This window comes from Lonchura striata, chromosome 4A, assembly GCF_050655825.1.
Source record: "Lonchura striata isolate lonStrDom1 chromosome 4A, ASM5065582v1, whole genome shotgun sequence".
Classification (NCBI taxonomy): Eukaryota; Metazoa; Chordata; class Aves; order Passeriformes; family Estrildidae; genus Lonchura; species Lonchura striata.
In genome coordinates this window covers 20,810,563-20,826,920 of record NC_140742.1, presented here as the reverse complement: position 1 = coordinate 20,826,920, position 16,358 = coordinate 20,810,563, and the positions used below count along the sequence as shown (strand labels likewise).

General features: G+C 50.1%; 1 protein-coding gene across 1 annotated transcript; it reads right to left on the bottom strand.

Moving 5' to 3' along the window:
- Positions 1-10,524: 10,524 nt before the first annotated feature.
- On the bottom strand, positions 10,525-13,589 carry LOC146763315 (endogenous retrovirus group K member 6 Gag polyprotein-like). Its single transcript, XM_085570581.1, has one exon. It carries the CDS (start codon positions 12,271-12,273, stop codon positions 10,531-10,533), a length of 1,743 nt encoding a protein of 580 aa, XP_085426707.1. The 5' UTR covers positions 12,274-13,589; the 3' UTR covers positions 10,525-10,530.
- Between the last annotated feature and the right edge of the window lie 2,769 nt (positions 13,590-16,358).

The window sequence follows — 16,358 nt, the reverse complement described above, 5'->3', positions numbered from 1 at the left end:
AAGCTGGAGTCAAATGGCATCAGGAACTGAGAGACGGAAGCTTTAGGCCCAGGATTGCCTCTCAATGTACAAAATTAATAAGAGTGGAGGGCAAGATGGTGGGACGCAGCTTCTGCTCTAATTGGTGAATATAGTCTCTGTTTTTTCTTTTTTTCTCTCATGCACTTGCAGTTTTCGCTGTTTGAAAGGAAGCTTGGCACAATATCCATTGTCTTCTCCATTTGTGAATCACCGAGCAGAGTCTGGGCAAGCTGATGTTGCAGAGCAAATCCTGCAAATGTACTGGTCATCCTGAGCCTGGAGAATGCAGTTAAACCCAGCCAAAAGTAATTTCTGGAAAGTCAAGCCTGGTGTACATTCTCTTGACTTTGGCTATGCCAACTTCACCTGAGTCTTATGAAAAAGCAAACAAAAGACTCAAACCAAAACAGACAAAAGCTAGAAACAAACAAACCCATGCAAACCAATCAAACAAAGAGACTAAAAAAACCCCAAAGAAAACCAAAGGGAATGAAGAGTTAGTATTAGTTTTGAGTTCATCACAGCAGGTAAATGGCTGCTTTCCACAGGATCACCATAAAAAGCCACAGATAACAGCTGCTCCAAAATACACCCAACAGGAGAACCATCAAAGTGATACATAGCAACTCTGGGGGCAGCTCCCCATTAAGGTGAGGGATGAGCACAGAGTGCTACAGCTCCAGCTTTCCCCACCCTGCAGGCTGCTCTTTGCTCCTGATGTAAGAGCCTTGCAGGACTGTGGCCCCTCTCGGTGCATTATAAATCATTCCCACAGCTCTCACTTGAGCCACTGGCATGTCCAGAGCGAGATCCAGGCACAATCCTACTGCCCGCTGAGCCTCTCTGGGAGATCCTGAGCATCTTCCTGCCCAGAGCCACAAAAGAGCTCAGGCTCTGCCTGAACTGGGTTTTCAGGGGAGGTTTCCATATCCCTGCGAGATGTGCTCATCCTTCATCAGGCTGTGCCCAGCCTGGATCAGGGCAGGTTGGATGCCACATGGGATCCATCCTTTGCCCTGCCATGTGATCCTCCATGCAGTAGGGATAGAAAGCCCAGCACTGGGGAACCCCAGGTGCTGCAGCAGTGATAGTTTTGGGAGCAACACGGAGCTGTGCATGGCCAGCTTGAAGTCTGCACTGCTGTGAGCACCAGGCCTGCCATGCTGAGCCCAGGGCCACAACCAGTGCTCACCCGGGCTGGGACATTGAGTCCCAACATGGGATCCCATGGGACAGGGCACGCTGGGATTCGCCCCTGCAGCTCCCCAGTGTGTCCAGAGAGACAGCAAGGAGACAGTGACCTCTGTCAGCGGGGCCCTCTGAGTGGGACAACCACTGCTTGGGTGGCTGTGCCAGCTCCCCCATGAACCTCCAGCCCTGGGAACCGGGAGCAAGTGGAAAACACAACTTGGCCAATACTGCCTGTGCCGGAAGCAAATGGAAAGAGAACTGGGGTGTGAAAACCCAAGGTTGTTTATTTACATAAGAACAGCAATGAAAACACAGAACACATTTACTTTTGTAAGGATATTTGTAATAACAACAATTTATAGAATGTATATACCTAAGAACATATCTAACGACAATATTTGAAATGTATTTACAGAAGACAAAACGAAGCCCTAAAACCTATATCTCAAAAACAAGAACTAATTCTTAACACTATGTACAAAAGGGTGCCATTTGAGTCCAGGATCTCCATCAGTCCGGGAAGAAAAGCAGGTGCCATGGTCACTCCAGTCAGGCACAGAGGGCTCTTCCGTGTGTCCCCAGGCTGGCACACTGGGACTCTGCTGCCAGAGCTGAGGCTGGCTGGGTCTGGGGGCTGGGCCCCAGGCACTGCCATGGGGCTTGTGTGGCCCAAAGCAAGAACAGGACAGGCTGGGCATGGCCACCAGAACCCAAGGCACTGAGTAACACGTGCCTGAGCAGGGAACACCCAGCCCAATCCCGCCCCAGCCTGGCTGCAGGGAACCCACTGTGCCTGTGGGGACCACATGCCTGTCGTGCTGCTGGCATCGCTCTTCATCCCAGGACCATGGCCTCCTCTTCATCTTCCTCATCAATGTCCATCTCCTCGGTGTACTCTTCCATTTCCACGTCCATCTCCTCATCCTCATCAACCTCCATCTCTTCCTCTCCAGTCTGTTCTCCATCCACCTCCATCTCCTCCTCCGTATCCATTATTGTGTCCACCTCCATCTCTTCCTCTCCTCTCTTTTCTCCCTCCACTTCCATCTTCTCCTCTCTATCAGTCTGTCTGTCCACCTCCATTTTGTCTTCTCTGCCTGCAACAGCCTGCAGAGGTAGCAAAACCTCAGAGTGGGGTCCCTGTCCCACCCCATCCCCCCAGAACTCCAGCCCACACTCGGGCAGCTGGGGGGATCCACCTTCATGGAATGGCACCGTACCTTCCTCAGGACAAATGTGAGCATCCTGCAGGGATGGATGACACAATCCAGGCCTTAGGCAGCTTTTGAGACTGATGAGATGAGGTCTCGGGGGCAGGAACAAGAAGGGTGACAGGAGCAGCAGGAGCAGCGTGCAGCGTGTGCTGAGCCCAGGGCCAACGGCTGTGTTGTGCTGCTTGCTGGCTGCTGGCAGTTCCAGATGGGACATGGATTGTGACATGACCACTGAGCTAGAGAGCCTTTGGTTCCATGCTTAGCAACGTTCCCCCAGACCATGGTGCTCAGAGCCCTGTTCCCAAGGATGGAGCATCCACAGCCTGGGCCAGTGCCTCAGCACCCTCAGTGGAAGAGAGCAGCTTCCTCAGATCCAACTTCAATCAGCCTCCTGCAGCTGAAAGCCGTCCCCCCTTGTCCTGTTGCCACAGGCCCTGTGGAACACCCTGTCCCAATCTTTCTTGTGGCACCCTTGCAGTCCTGCAGAGCTGCAGTGAGGCCTCCCCAGGGTCTCCTCTTTCCAGGCTGAGCATCCCCAGCCCCACGTGGAAAGCAGGCAGTGTGATCAGGGGGAGTCCAGGCTGGAGTCAAATGGCATCAGGAACTGAGAGACGGAAGCTTTAGGCCCAGGTTTGCCTCTCAATGTACAAAATTAATAAGAGTGGAGGGCAAGATGGTGGGACGCTGCTTCTGCTCTAATTGGTGAATATAGTCTCTGTTTTTTTCTTTTTTTCTCTCATGCTCTTGCAGTTTTGGCTGTTTGAAAGGAAGCTTGGCACAATATCCATTGTCTTCTCCATTTGTGAATCACCGAGCAGAGTCTGGGCAAGCTGATGTTGCAGAGCAAATCCTGCAAATGTACTGGTCATCCTGAGCCTGGAGAATGCAGTTAAACCCAGCCAAAAGTAATTTCTGGAAAGTCAAGCCTGGTGTACATTCTCTTGACTTTGGCTATGCCAACTTCACCTGAGTCTTATGAAAAAGCAAACAAAAGACTCAAACCAAAACAGACAAAACCTAGAAACAAACCAACCCATGCAAACCAATCAAACAAAGAGACTAAAAAAACCCCAAATAAAACCAAAGGGAATGAAGAGTTAGTATTAGTTTTGAGTTCATCATAGCAGGTAAATGGCTGCTTTCCACAGGATCACCATAAAAAGCCACAGATAACAGCTGCTCCAAAATACACCCAACAGGAGAATCATCAAAGTGATACATAGCAACTCTGGGGGCAGCTCCCCATTAAGGTGAGGGATGAGCACACAGTGCTACAGCTCCAGCCTTCCCCACCCTGCAGGCTGCTCTTTGCTCCTGAGGTAAGAGCCTTGCAGGACTGTGGCCCCTCTCGGTGCATTATAAATCATTCCCACAGCTCTCAGTTGAGCCACTGGCATGTCCAGAGCGAGATCCAGGCACAATCCTACTGCCTGCTGAGCCTCTCTGGGAGATCCTGAGCATCTTCCTGCCCAGAGCCACAAAAGAGCTCAGGCTCTGCCTGAACTGGGTTTTCAGGGGAGGTTTGCATATCCCTGCGAGATGTGCTCATCCTTCATCAGGCTGTACCCAGCCTGGATCAGGGCAGGTTGGATGCCACATGGGATCCATCCTTTGCCCTGCCATGTGATCCTCCATGCAGTGGGGATAAAAAGCCCAGCACTGGGGAACCCCAGGTGCTGCAGCAGTGATAGTTTTGGGAGAAACACGGAGCTGTGCATGGCCAGCTTGAAGTCTGCACTGCTGTGAGCACCAGGCCTGCCATGCTGAGCCCAGGGCCACAACCAGTGCTCACCCGGGCTGGGACATTGAGTCCCAACATGGGATCCCATGGGACAGGGCACGCTGGGATTCGCCCCTGCAGCTCCCCAGTGTGTCCAGAGAGACAGCAAGGAGACAGTGACCTCTGTCAGCGGAACCCTCTGAGTGGGACAACCACTGCTGGGGTGGCTGTGCCAGCTCCCCCATGAACCTCCAGCCCTGGGAACCAGCAGCAAGTGGAAACCACATCTTGGCCAATACTGCCTGTGCCGGAAGCAAATGGAAAGAGAACTGGGGTGTGAAAACCCAAGGTTGTTTATTTACATAAGAACAGCAATGAAAACACATTTACTTTTGTAAGAATATTTGTAATAACAACAATTTATAGAATGTATATACCTAAGAACATATCTAACAACAATATTTGAAATGTATTTACAGAAGACAAAACGAAGCCCTAAAACCTATATGGCAAAAACAAGAACAAACTCTAAAAACTATGTACAAAAGGGTGCCATTTCAGTCCAGGATCTCCATCAGTCCGGGAAGAAAAGCAGGTGCCATGGTCACTCCAGTCAGGCACAGAGGGCTCTTCCGTGTGTCCCCAGGCTGGCACACTGGGACTCTGCTGCCAGAGCTGAGGCTGGCTGGGTCTGGGGGCTGGGCCCCAGGCACTGCCATGGGGCTTGTGTGGCCCAAAGCAAGCACAGGACAGGCTGGGCATGGCCAGCAGAACCCAAGGCACTGGGTACCATGTGCCTGAGCAGGGACCACCCAGCCCAATCCCGCCCCAGCCTGGCTGCAGGGAACCCACTGTGCCTGTGGGGACCACATGCCTGTCCTGCTGCTGGCATCGCTCTTCATCCCAGGACCATGGCCTCCTCTTCATCTTCCTCATCAATGTCCATCTCCTCGGTGTACTCTTCTGTTAGAGGGAATGCCGCGGGAGACAAGACTCATGATATCATGATCATCAAGTCTCAGTTTATTGTAACAGATTTCACAGTTTATATATGTTCGTTAATTAGCTCATACATATTGCAAAAGCCAAGCTCATGATTGGTTGCTATGTGACTTGTACTATTATCTTAAAAGTATCTTTATGTTCGATACATGCCTGTCCAGCTGGCCTTGCAGTTAGAACAGCTTAGTACCCCCTTTGTTCTTCTCTATCTACTTCTACATACTAAGCAATTTCAATATCCTGCTTTCTGCACATCATCTATTCTTCAGGGCCATGCGAACTTTGCAGCAGTCACGTAGCCCTCCCTATTTGGATTAATTTTACAGTATCATGTCCCTTGTCGTTCAACCATTCCTCTGTCAGGCTCTCTTCATCTCCCCCGTTTTCCTTTTGGACAAGAAGGTGTGCATTCAACATTTTCTGCAAAAGCTGCTGCATCAAGCCTTGTAAGCAAGTAAACACACAGGGCAAAACAAGCAAAAGTATCACAATTATGCTTAGAACTATTATGCCATATTTGATGATGTCCCTCAACCATGGTCCGATCCCCAATCCTTTCAACCAGCCTTCCAAGCCCAATCCGTCCTCCACCTTCAACTGTTGAGTTAGCTCGGTCAATTTTCGTATTTGCTTATGGATAGATGTAGAGTGATCAGATAAGTTCATGCAGCACATTCCTTCAAATTCCTCACAACCATGACCTTGGGCTAGCAATAGGAAATCTATAGCCGCCCTATTCTGCAGTGTGGCATGTCTTACTCAGTCTACGTCCAAAAGCATGTCACTTAAGGCCTTCGATGTAGCATTCGTCTGTTTAGCTAGCCAGCATCCCAGCTTGTTGAGTTGAGCTAATGCTCCTGCTGAGGCAACACCAGGCGCTAGGAAAGAGGCAGCAATAATCACCTCAGGGGGCCAAAATCTAACATTATCTTGACAGTTACTGGCAAAGTTATGTACACTGCATCACAATCTGCTGCCATGATGACGCCGAGCCATGTCTAATATCATTGATGTGTTGGGTGTCAGCAATGACAATCTTCCTAACGAACAAGGGCCTCCCTTTATTTTGGAAGGTATGCCAGCCCAAGCTCTGTCACCACAAATAAAGAATATTCCTTGGGGCAAAGAAAGCGGATTATTTGTTGACTTTGAAACCTTTTTGGCCGTGTACTGACACCAGATACTACTGTTTCTGTAAATTGGCAAAGTGGAATTAACGACAATTGCAGACTCATTGATTCTCTGTTGCTTGCTTGTCCAGTTAAAGTACAAACAGCAATCCATGCCAACTGCCCCCAGTAGCTCTAGCTCCTGGGGTTCTGCCGGGGCGATCGGTAAGTAGGGCACCCACCTGTCCCAATTATCTACAGTAGTATTCAAATTTAAATTATCACAAGTTGGAACACGTGTAGGACATGGCCATGTATCCAATGGTAGACCGACTAGGCAGGTGGAAAACGGATTGCCTGGGGAAGATAAAGCAAGACAGATGGACTCTTGCCCTGTTAGATTTGCCATTGTGACCCATACATTTGTTTTAGGTTGAGGTGGGACGTATGCCTGCACACTTAGCAGCACGGCTGCGACGACGAAACCTCCTACACTGCGTGTCCCATTCCTCTGGGTCAACTTGCCACTGAATGGGGATGCCGATACCATTCTGACAACAGGAATCTATAATCCCTGTCCTTTTAACACCTAGAATTTTCTCTACTAAGTGCTGTACCCTCCAAGCTAGCCTTCTTAATTCCAGGTCTTCTGTATTTTCTATTAATCTCAGGCTCTCCCTGATAGGCTGACCTGTTAGTCGTGTTAAAGCGCGCTCTGGTGAGTCAAAGCTCCACTGGCGCTGACAGGTAAGACACCAGAATGCAGAGGTAAGGTGGTGCTGATGAATCCACCAACGATGAGAGCACCCTCCACAATATATTTTTACCCAAGATTGGTGGTCATAACTATTGCAAGTCAAGCAAGCAAGCGGACAAAAGCGGTCAAAGTCTCTAGCTAAATGAGGCAAGAGGCAGTCTTCAACTTCTCTCTGCAAGTCAAACAGGAACTTAGTCTGAAACTCTTCTTCTAGATCATACAGGATCCTGGAGATCGTCCTCTGTAGGCGCTGCCTCCTCCTCTGCTCCGGGCTGGTCATTGGTGGGCCGCACCCACTTAGCTGGGACCCACACAGTACCTGTTGGTGTAGAAACACACAGATAGCCCCTGCCCCAGTATAATACTTTGGCTGGACCTTGCCAAATCCCTGTTTTTGGATCTCTATACCTGACTACCATTTGCGGAGGGGTAGGGGCTTTAGAGGCAAAATGAGTAATTGCTGCGGGTAACCCCCCATCTCCAAAAATACATAAGTGATTAAGCACAAACAGGCATTTCAATAACCTATCCTGCACGCTGACTGTATCAATGTATTTTTCCAGATATTGTTTAAGAGTTCCATTGGTTCTCTCTACTATTGCCTGTCCAGTAGGGGAGTTTGCAATCCCTGTAACGTGTGTGATGTTCCATGTTTGCATAAAGCGGGCAACACGTTTACTGCAATAAGCAGGGCCATTATCAGTCTTGATCGTCTGAGGCACTCCCATAACCGCGATACAGCTGCTGAGATGTCGCTCCACATGAAGGGCCCGTTCTCCTGTCTGAGCAGTAGCCCATATGTAATGGCTGTAAGTATCAATAGTCACATGGACGTACTTCAAGCGACCAAAACTAGGTACATGGGTGACATCCATCTGCCAAAGTTCATTAGCTTGCAGGCCTCGCGGATTTACTCCTATTCCCAGGCCCACTCCTCTGTTGTGATGGCTACATATGGGGCAAGCCTTAACAATAGCTCTAGCTTCTTGTAGTGAAATACGGAACTCCTGTGATAGGCCTTTGGCATTCTGATGAAAGATAGCATGGTTCTCTCGGGCCATTGTTTGCAGTGGAAGTCCTACTTGATGAGCAATTGACACTGACACTAATTTGTCGGCTCTGGCATTGCCTGCTCCCAGTCCTTCATTCCATTTGTGGCTGCAGACATGTATGATAGAATATGCCTCCCTTCTGTTCCTTAAGGTGCGCTTTAATTGAAGAAAGAGCTCGTAAAGGCGCTGATTTTGGACCTCCTTGATGGCGGCATCTTCAATCCTTGATGCCACTCCTACGACATAGAGTGAGTCAGAAACAACGTTCAGCGGCCCCAACAAGTGAGACACTGCCCAAATAACTGCCCTTAACTCCAATGTCTGTAAGTTGTCCTGAAATGTTGCCTCCAGTATCTGGTAATGCCATTGTTGTTCTGTCTTCCAGACCACAGCCGCTCTGCGTGATTTGCGGCCTGCGTCTGTGAAAGCTGTAATGGCATTTGAGATAGGCTTCTCCTTTCTGAGGGGTTTCTGTATCCATGTCCATTTTCCTACCCATTGTAATTGTTTGGGTGTAAGGGGTCCTGTACTAACAGTAGCTGCAGATGAAAGCAATGCTTCGGCAAGGGGTGCAGAGTTTAGAAGGTACCAGTCCAAAGTGGGTTTTTCCATGGGTATATTGATTTTTACTGGTTCTGAACCACTTATCTCTAAAATACGAGTACGTCCCTTCTTGATAAGTGTTGCCAGGCTGTCGACCTTGGAGGTTACTGTTCTTTTTTGCTGTAATGGGGGTGAGATCCATTCTAGCACCACCGTCTCCCCCGTTTTCTTTTCATGCTGGGTGACAGCCCCTAATAGGTGGTCCTCAGTGTTCCAAATGGTCAAATGTAAAGGAAGATCAGGATCAAGACGTCTCACAAAACCAGTAGAGATGCAGTGTGTAATGTCGTGTAAAGCACGACGTTGATCTGACGTCAGATGAACTGGAGTGCAGGGATCGGTTCCTTTGAGGAGTGGGCGCAGTTTATCTAAAAGAGTATTAGGAATTCCAGTAACTGGCTTGAGCCATTGTAGGTCGCCCAAAAGCCTTTGCGCTTCATGCAAGGTGTTGACTGATGACTGGATAGATAGCTTCTGTGGTGTAATTCGCTGTTGAGTGATCGTCCATCCCAAGTATTTCCATGGAGCAGAAAATTGAATTTTGTTGGCTGCAATGACGAGAGAAGACTTCTCTAAGGTATGCAGGATATAATGGATTTGAGAGTCTAAAAAGGGGGTTGCTTGTGCGAACAGAATATCATCCATGTAGTGATAGATGATGGTATCGGGCATGCGTTGTCGCAGTGGCTGAAGTGCTGCATCCACATATAGCTGACAAATTGTAGGCGAATTACGCATTCCTTGTGGCAAAACCGTCCATTCAAATCTCCTGGCTGGCTCGCCATGATTGAGGGCAGGGAGAGTAAAGGCAAACCTTTTAGTATCTGCAGGGTGCAGAGCAATAGTAAAAAAGCAGTCTTTCAAATCTATAACTAAAATGGGCCATTCTTGTGGTAACATAGCAGGATTCGGCATCCCCGGTTGCAGTGCTCCCATAGGTTCCATCTGATCATTTACTGCTCTGAGATCATGCAAGAGCCGGTAATTGCCCGACTTTTTCTTGATAACAAAGATCGGAGTGTTCCAAGGGCTTGTGGATGGTCTAAGATGTCCCTGCTTGTATTGTTCATCAACCAACAAATGTGCCTGCTCCAGACTTTCCCGTTTCAAAGGCCATTGCTTAACTACCACAGGCTCGTTAGTAGTCCATGTAAGTGGTAGCGGGAAGATCCAAGCAATGGCCGTCACTGAAAAGAATGATCGTTGGTAAGGACGAGGCCCAACTGGGCCAGAACATCACGGCCAATCAAGCATTGAACAGCAGGTGGTAAGGTTGTTATAGAGAGCGCTGCAGACGCCTGTCTCCCTTCAATTTCAACAGTCAGCACTGGGGTGCGGCTTGCGAGTGTCATTCCGCCAATGCCGCTCACCGTGGTTGCTGTGGGCTGGGTGGGCCAAGACGCAGGCCAATGACCTGGGTCAATAATGCTGGTATCTGCGCCCGTATCCAGAAGTCCTTTAAGCACAATGCTGTGTCCCTGATGGATCAAGCGACAGGATTTCCTGGGGCGGGTGTTGAGATCCAAGGTAAGCAATGCGAGACCTCCTGTTGAGCCAAATCCCTCTGGAGTCCTGGGGACTTGGGATATAGGTTCCAATCCTTTGGTCATTTGTGGCAGTGGGATTAACTGAGCAATCCTTTGACCTTTTGGTACTGTCACAGGGGGATATGGCGTATGAGCAATGATCATGATTTCGCCGCAGCAGTCGGCATCGATGATCCCTGGTTCCACAAAGAGGCCTAAAATAGAGGCTGAAGAGCGGCCAATAATGAGTCCTCCCATAGCTTGTCCGTGTATTCGCAAGGGGCCATGGATTCCAGTTGGAATTTTATGTGGTCTTGAAGTTAGGAGATCAGTGTCTACTGCGGCTGCCAAGTCCAGGCCGAGGCTCCCGCAGGTGGCAGGCTGGAATTGCTGAGTGGCTTCATTTCTGCAGCTGCTATTTGTGTCCCGGCGCGGCCGCTGATCGCGCTGCTCCTGAAGTTTCCCTGCTTCTTTTTGCATGCGTTAGAGTTGTGGGTGTTTGATTGGCATCTGCCACACCAGACTCCTGTTGCTCCACATTCCCTTTGAGTGTGACCTAAGTTTCCACAGCGGTAGCATTTTACACGTGCCCCCCCAGTAGTATTAGAATGGGGGCGCCCAGCCGTAGCCTGAAGGGGAGCAAGGGCTGCTAAAACCTGATTTTGAGAGCTTGCCTGTTCTCGTAATCCCTGTCCTATCTCTTGCAAAGCATTAACCAATAGTGCCTGAGTTCCAACTGGTACTGAAGCAGCCTTTTCTAGCAATGCTTGGACAGTCCAATCCCCAGGGATAGAAGTAATCAAATTTCTAGTTGTGGGATTGCTATTCTGGAGTATGCACTGCTTAAGTAGGGCATCCTGCATATGATCAGCCACCCCTGCTTTGGACAACGCCTCCATTATTTTATCTACGAATGTGCCAAGAGGCTCCTCCCTGCCTTGTTTAATCCCCATATATATTGGAATTCCACCCGGGGTCTTGACTTTGTCTATGGCTCTTCTTGCCACCACTGTGGCTTCTCTTAATTTGTCAGGTCCTAGTGCCGCCTGTTGTTCTAAGCGTACATGATTACCCTGTCCCATGAGTTCGGCTACAGTAAGCCCTGCCAAAGGATCCCCCTGAGCCCTTGGTAAATTGGCACTTCTCTCCGCTTCCTCTCTCCAGCGTGCCTCAAAAAGTAAGCGTTGATGCGGCGTGAAGATCAATTTGGCCATTCCCCTAACATTGGAAGGCAATAAAGTGTGAGCATTAAAAATAAAATCAAGCATTTGCTTGGCAGGCTCACTGGCGATACCATAGCTCCCCACAGTAGCGCGCAGCTGTGTCAACAGTTTCCAGTCCATGCTCTGGACCTGCGCAGTGTACCCCCCGTCGCCATTCGGCGAAAATATCACCGGAAACGCAAGGGTTTCCTGTGCTGCCGTGAAGAGCTCAGCGTCCCCCGTCTGCATGCCCTCCTGTGCAATAGCAGCCCATAACTCACGTCGTCCCTTAGCCATGGCCTCCACGAGGTCAGAATCTGCCCTAGGGACAGGCGCCTGGCCGGGAGACGGCGGATGCCGCGAGGAGGGTGCTACGGTAACATTTTGAATTACCGGAGGGGGACGCGATGGTGGGGGTAGAGGGGGAGCTGATGGCAGCACCTCAATGCCACGAGTATCTGTGGGCGGTGCAGGCATTTCAGGAGCAGAGATGGGGACAGGGAAATTTGTAAGGACCGGAGGGTTAGGCTCACTAGAAGAAAGCGAGGGTTCATATTCCTTATTTTTCTCCCCGGCCGTCTGTATCCCTTCCACCGCCTTCTTTTCTGCCTGACACATTAGCAATTCACTATGAACTACCCGCCAAAGCTTTCCCATCTTCTTACCCGTTTTATCCTCATCTAACACTAACTCCACCAACTTATCCCCATATTTCCTCCATTCGGAAAGTTCACGAACACTATGGGGGTTAACGAAAAAGCCGTAAGACTCAGCATGATGCAATAGCGAAGGGAGATCCTTATCTAAGTCAATCCCCCTAATCTGCCTTTTTCTAAGAGAAGCACTAAATAAATCATATGCTGCTTGCCTTTCCATGATTACGTCGGTACCGTTGCTGGCTCCTTCAGGCTTCGGCAGCACGTATCGGCTGAGCCCGCTTCTACAGTCACTCAGGGCGCAGAGCAGAGCGTTTCGCCTCTTCTCTTTATTTTCGCCGTCCTTCCAGCTGCAGGACCCGAACTCCAACGTAGCACCTCTCTCGCCTTAGGCTCGGATCAGGTCCCTGCTTTCGGGGGCCAGTTGTTAGAGGGAATGCCGCGGGAGACAAGACTCATGATATCATGATCATCAAGTCTCAGTTTATTGTAACAGATTACACAGTTTATATATATTCGTTAATTAGCTCATACATATTGCAAAAGCCAAGCTCATGATTGGTTGCTATGTGACTTGTACTATTATCTTAAAAGTATCTTTATGATCGATACATGCCTGTCCGGCTGGCCTTGCAGTTAGAACAGCTTAGTACCCCCTTTGTTCTTCTCTATCTACTTCTACATACCAAGCAGTTTCAATATCCTGCTTTCTGCACACCATCTACTCTTCAGGGCCACGCGAACGTTGAAGCAGTCACGTAGCCCTCCCTATTTGGATTAATTTTACAGTATCATGTCCCTTGTTGTTCAACCATTCCTCTGTCAGGCTCTCTTCACTCTTCCATTTCCACGTCCATCTCCTCATCCTCATCAACCTCCATCTCTTCCTCTCCAGTCTGTTCTCCATCCACCTCCATCTCCTCCTCCGTATCCATTATTGTGTCCACCTCCATCTCTTCCTCTCCTCTCTTTTCTCCCTCCACTTCCATCTTCTCCTCTCTATCATTCTGTCTGTCCACCTCCATCTTCTCTACCTACAACAGCCTGCAGAGGTAGCAAAACCTCAGAGTGGGGTCCCTGTCCCACCCCATCCCCCAGAACTCCAGCCCATACCCGGGCAGCTGGGGGGATCCGCCTCCATGGAATGGCACCGTACCTTCCTCAGGACAAATGTGAGCATCCTGCAGGGATGGATGACACAATCCAGGCCTTAGGCAGCTTTTGAGACTGATGAGATGAGGTCTCGGGGGCAGGAACAAGAAGGGTGACAGGAGCAGCAGGAGCAGCGTGCAGCGTGTGCTGAGCCCAGGGCCAGCGGTTGTGTTGTGCTGCTTGCTGGCTGCTGGCAGTTCCAGATGGGACATGGATTGTGACATGACCATTGAGCTAGAGAGCCTTTGGTTCCATGCTTAGCAACGTTCCCCCAGACCATGGCGCTCAGAGCCCTGTTCCCAAGGATGGAGCATCCACAGCCTGGGCCAGTGCCTCAGCACCCTCAGTGGAAGAGAGCAGCTTCCTCAGATCCAACTTCAATCAGCCTCCTGCAGCTGAAAGCCGTCCCCCCTTGTCCTGTTGCCACAGGCCCTGTGGAACACCCTGTCCCAATCTTTCTTGTGGCACCCTTGCAGTCCTGCAGAGCTGCAGTGAGGCCTCCCCAGGGTCTCCTCTTTCCAGGCTGAGCATCCCCAGCCCCACGTGGAAAGCAGGCAGTGTGATCTGGGGGAGTCCAGGCTGGAGTCAAATGGCATCAGGAACTGAGAGACAGAAGCTTTAGGCCCAGGTTTGCCTCTCAATGTATAAAATTAATAAGAGTGGAGGGCAAGATGGTGGGACACTGCTTCTGCTCTAATTGGTGAATATAGTCTCTGTTTTTTTTCTTTTTTTCTCTCATGCCGTTGCAGTTTTGGCTGTTTGAAAGGAAGCTTGGCACAATATCCATTGTCTTCTCCATTTGTGAATCACCGAGCACAGTCTGGGCAAGCTGATGTTGCAGAGCAAATCCTGCAAATGTACTGGTCATCCTGAGCCTGGAGAATGCAGTTAAACCCAGCCAAAAGTAATTTCTGGAAAGTCAAGCCTGGTGTACATTCTCTTGACTTTGGCTATGCCAACTTCACCTGAGTCTTATGAAAAAGCAAACAAAAGACTCAAACCAAAACAGACAAAACCTAGAAACAAACAAACCCATGCAAACCAATCAAACAAAGAGACTAAAAAAACACCAAATAAAACCAAAGGGAATGAAGAGTTGGAATTAGTTTTGAGTTCATCACCGCAGGTAAATGGCTGCTTTCCACAGGATCACCATAAAAAGCCACAGATAACAGCTGCTCCAAAATACACCCAACCGGAGAACCATCAAAGTAACACATAGCAACTCTGGGGGCAGCTCCCCATTAAGGTGAGGGATGAGCACACAGTGCTACAGCTCCAGCCTTCCCCACCCTGCAGGCTGCTCTTTGCTCCTGATGTAAGAGCCTTGCAGGACTGTGGCCCCTCTCGGTGCATTATAAATCATTCCCACAGCTCTCACTTGAGCCACTGGCATGTCCAGAGCGAGATCCAGGCACAATCCTACTGCCCGCTGAGCCTCTCTGGGAGATCCTGAGCATCTTCCTGCCCAGAGCCACAAAAGAGCTCAGGCTCTGCCTGAACTGGGTTTTCAGGGGAGGTTTCCATATCCCTGCGAGATGTGCTCATCCTTCATCAGGCTGTGCCCAGCCTGGATCAGGGCAGGTTGGATGCCACATGGGATCCATCCTTTGCCCTGCCATGTGATCCTCCATGCAGTGGAGATAAAAAGCCCAGCACTGGGGAACCCCAGGTGCTGCAGCAGTGATATTTTTGGGAGAAACACGGAGCTGTGCATGGCCAGCTTGAAGTCTGCACTGCTGTGAGCACCAGGCCTGCCATACTGAGCCCAGGGCCACAACCAGTGCTCACCCGGGCTGGGACATTGAGTCCCAACATGGGATCCCATGGGACAGGGCACACTGGGATTCGCCCCTGCAGCTCCCCAGTGTGTCCAGAGAGACAGCAAGGAGACAGTGACCTCTGTCAGCGGAACCCTCTGAGTGGGACAACCACTGCTGGGGTGACTGTGCAAGCTCCCCCATGAACCTCCAGCCCCGTGAACCGGGAGCAAGTGGAAAACACAACTTGGCCAATACTGCCTGTGCCGGAAGCAAATGGAAAGAGAACTGGGGTGTGAAAACCCAAGGTTGTTTATTTACATAAGAACAGCAATGAAAACACAGAACACATTTACTTTTGTAAGAATATTTGTAATAACAACAATTTATAGAATGTATATACCTAAGAACATATCTAACAACAATATTTGAAATGTATTTACAGAAGACAAAACGAAGCCCTAAAACCTATATGCCAAAAACAAGAACAAACTCTAAAAACTATGTACAAAAGGGTGCCATTTCAGTCCAGGATCTCCATCAGTCCGGGAAGAAAAGCAGGTGCCATGGTCACTCCAGTCAGGCACAGAGGGCTCTACCGTGTGTCCCCAGGCTGGCACACTGGGACTCTGCTGCCAGAGCTGAGGCTGGCTGGGTCTGGGGGCTGGGCCCCAGGCACTGCCATGGGGCTTGTGTGGCCCAAAGCAAGCACAGGACAGGCTGGGCATGGCCAGCAGAACCCAAGGCACTGCGTACCACGTGCCTGAGCAGGGACCACCCAGCCCAATCCCGCCCCAGCCTGGCTGCAGGGAACCCACTGTGCCTGTGGGGACCACATGCCTGTCCTGCTGCTGGCATCGCTCTTCATCCCAGGACCATGGCCTCCTCTTCATCTTCCTCATCAATGTCCATCTCCTCGGTGTACTCTTCCATTTCCACGTCCATCTCCTCATCCTCATCAACCTCCATCTCTTCCTCTCCAGTCTGTTCTCCATCCACCTCCATCTCCTCCTCCGTATCCATTATTGTGTCCACCTCCATCTCTTCCTCTCCTCTCTTTTCTCCCTCCACTTCCATCTTCTCCTCTCTATCAGTTTGTCTGTCCACCTCCATCTTGTCTTCTCTACCTGCAACAGCCTGCAGAGGTAGCAAAACCTCAGAGTGGGGTCCCTGTCCCACCCCATCCCCCCAGAACTCCAGCCCACACCCAAGCAGCTGGGGGGATCCACCTCCATGGAATGGCACCGTACCTTCCTCAGGACAAATGTGAGCATCCTGCAGGGATGGATGACACAATCCAGGCCTTAGGCAGCTTTTGAGACTGATGAGATGATGTCTCAGGGGCTAGAACAAGAAGGGTGAGAGGAGCAGCAGGAGCAGCGTGCAGCGTGTG

Excerpts from the sequence above, each read along its gene's own strand:
- LOC146763315 (XM_085570581.1), bottom strand. The coding sequence starts at position 12,273 with ATGGAAAGGCAAGCAGCATATGATTTATTTAGTGCTTCTCTTAGAAAA.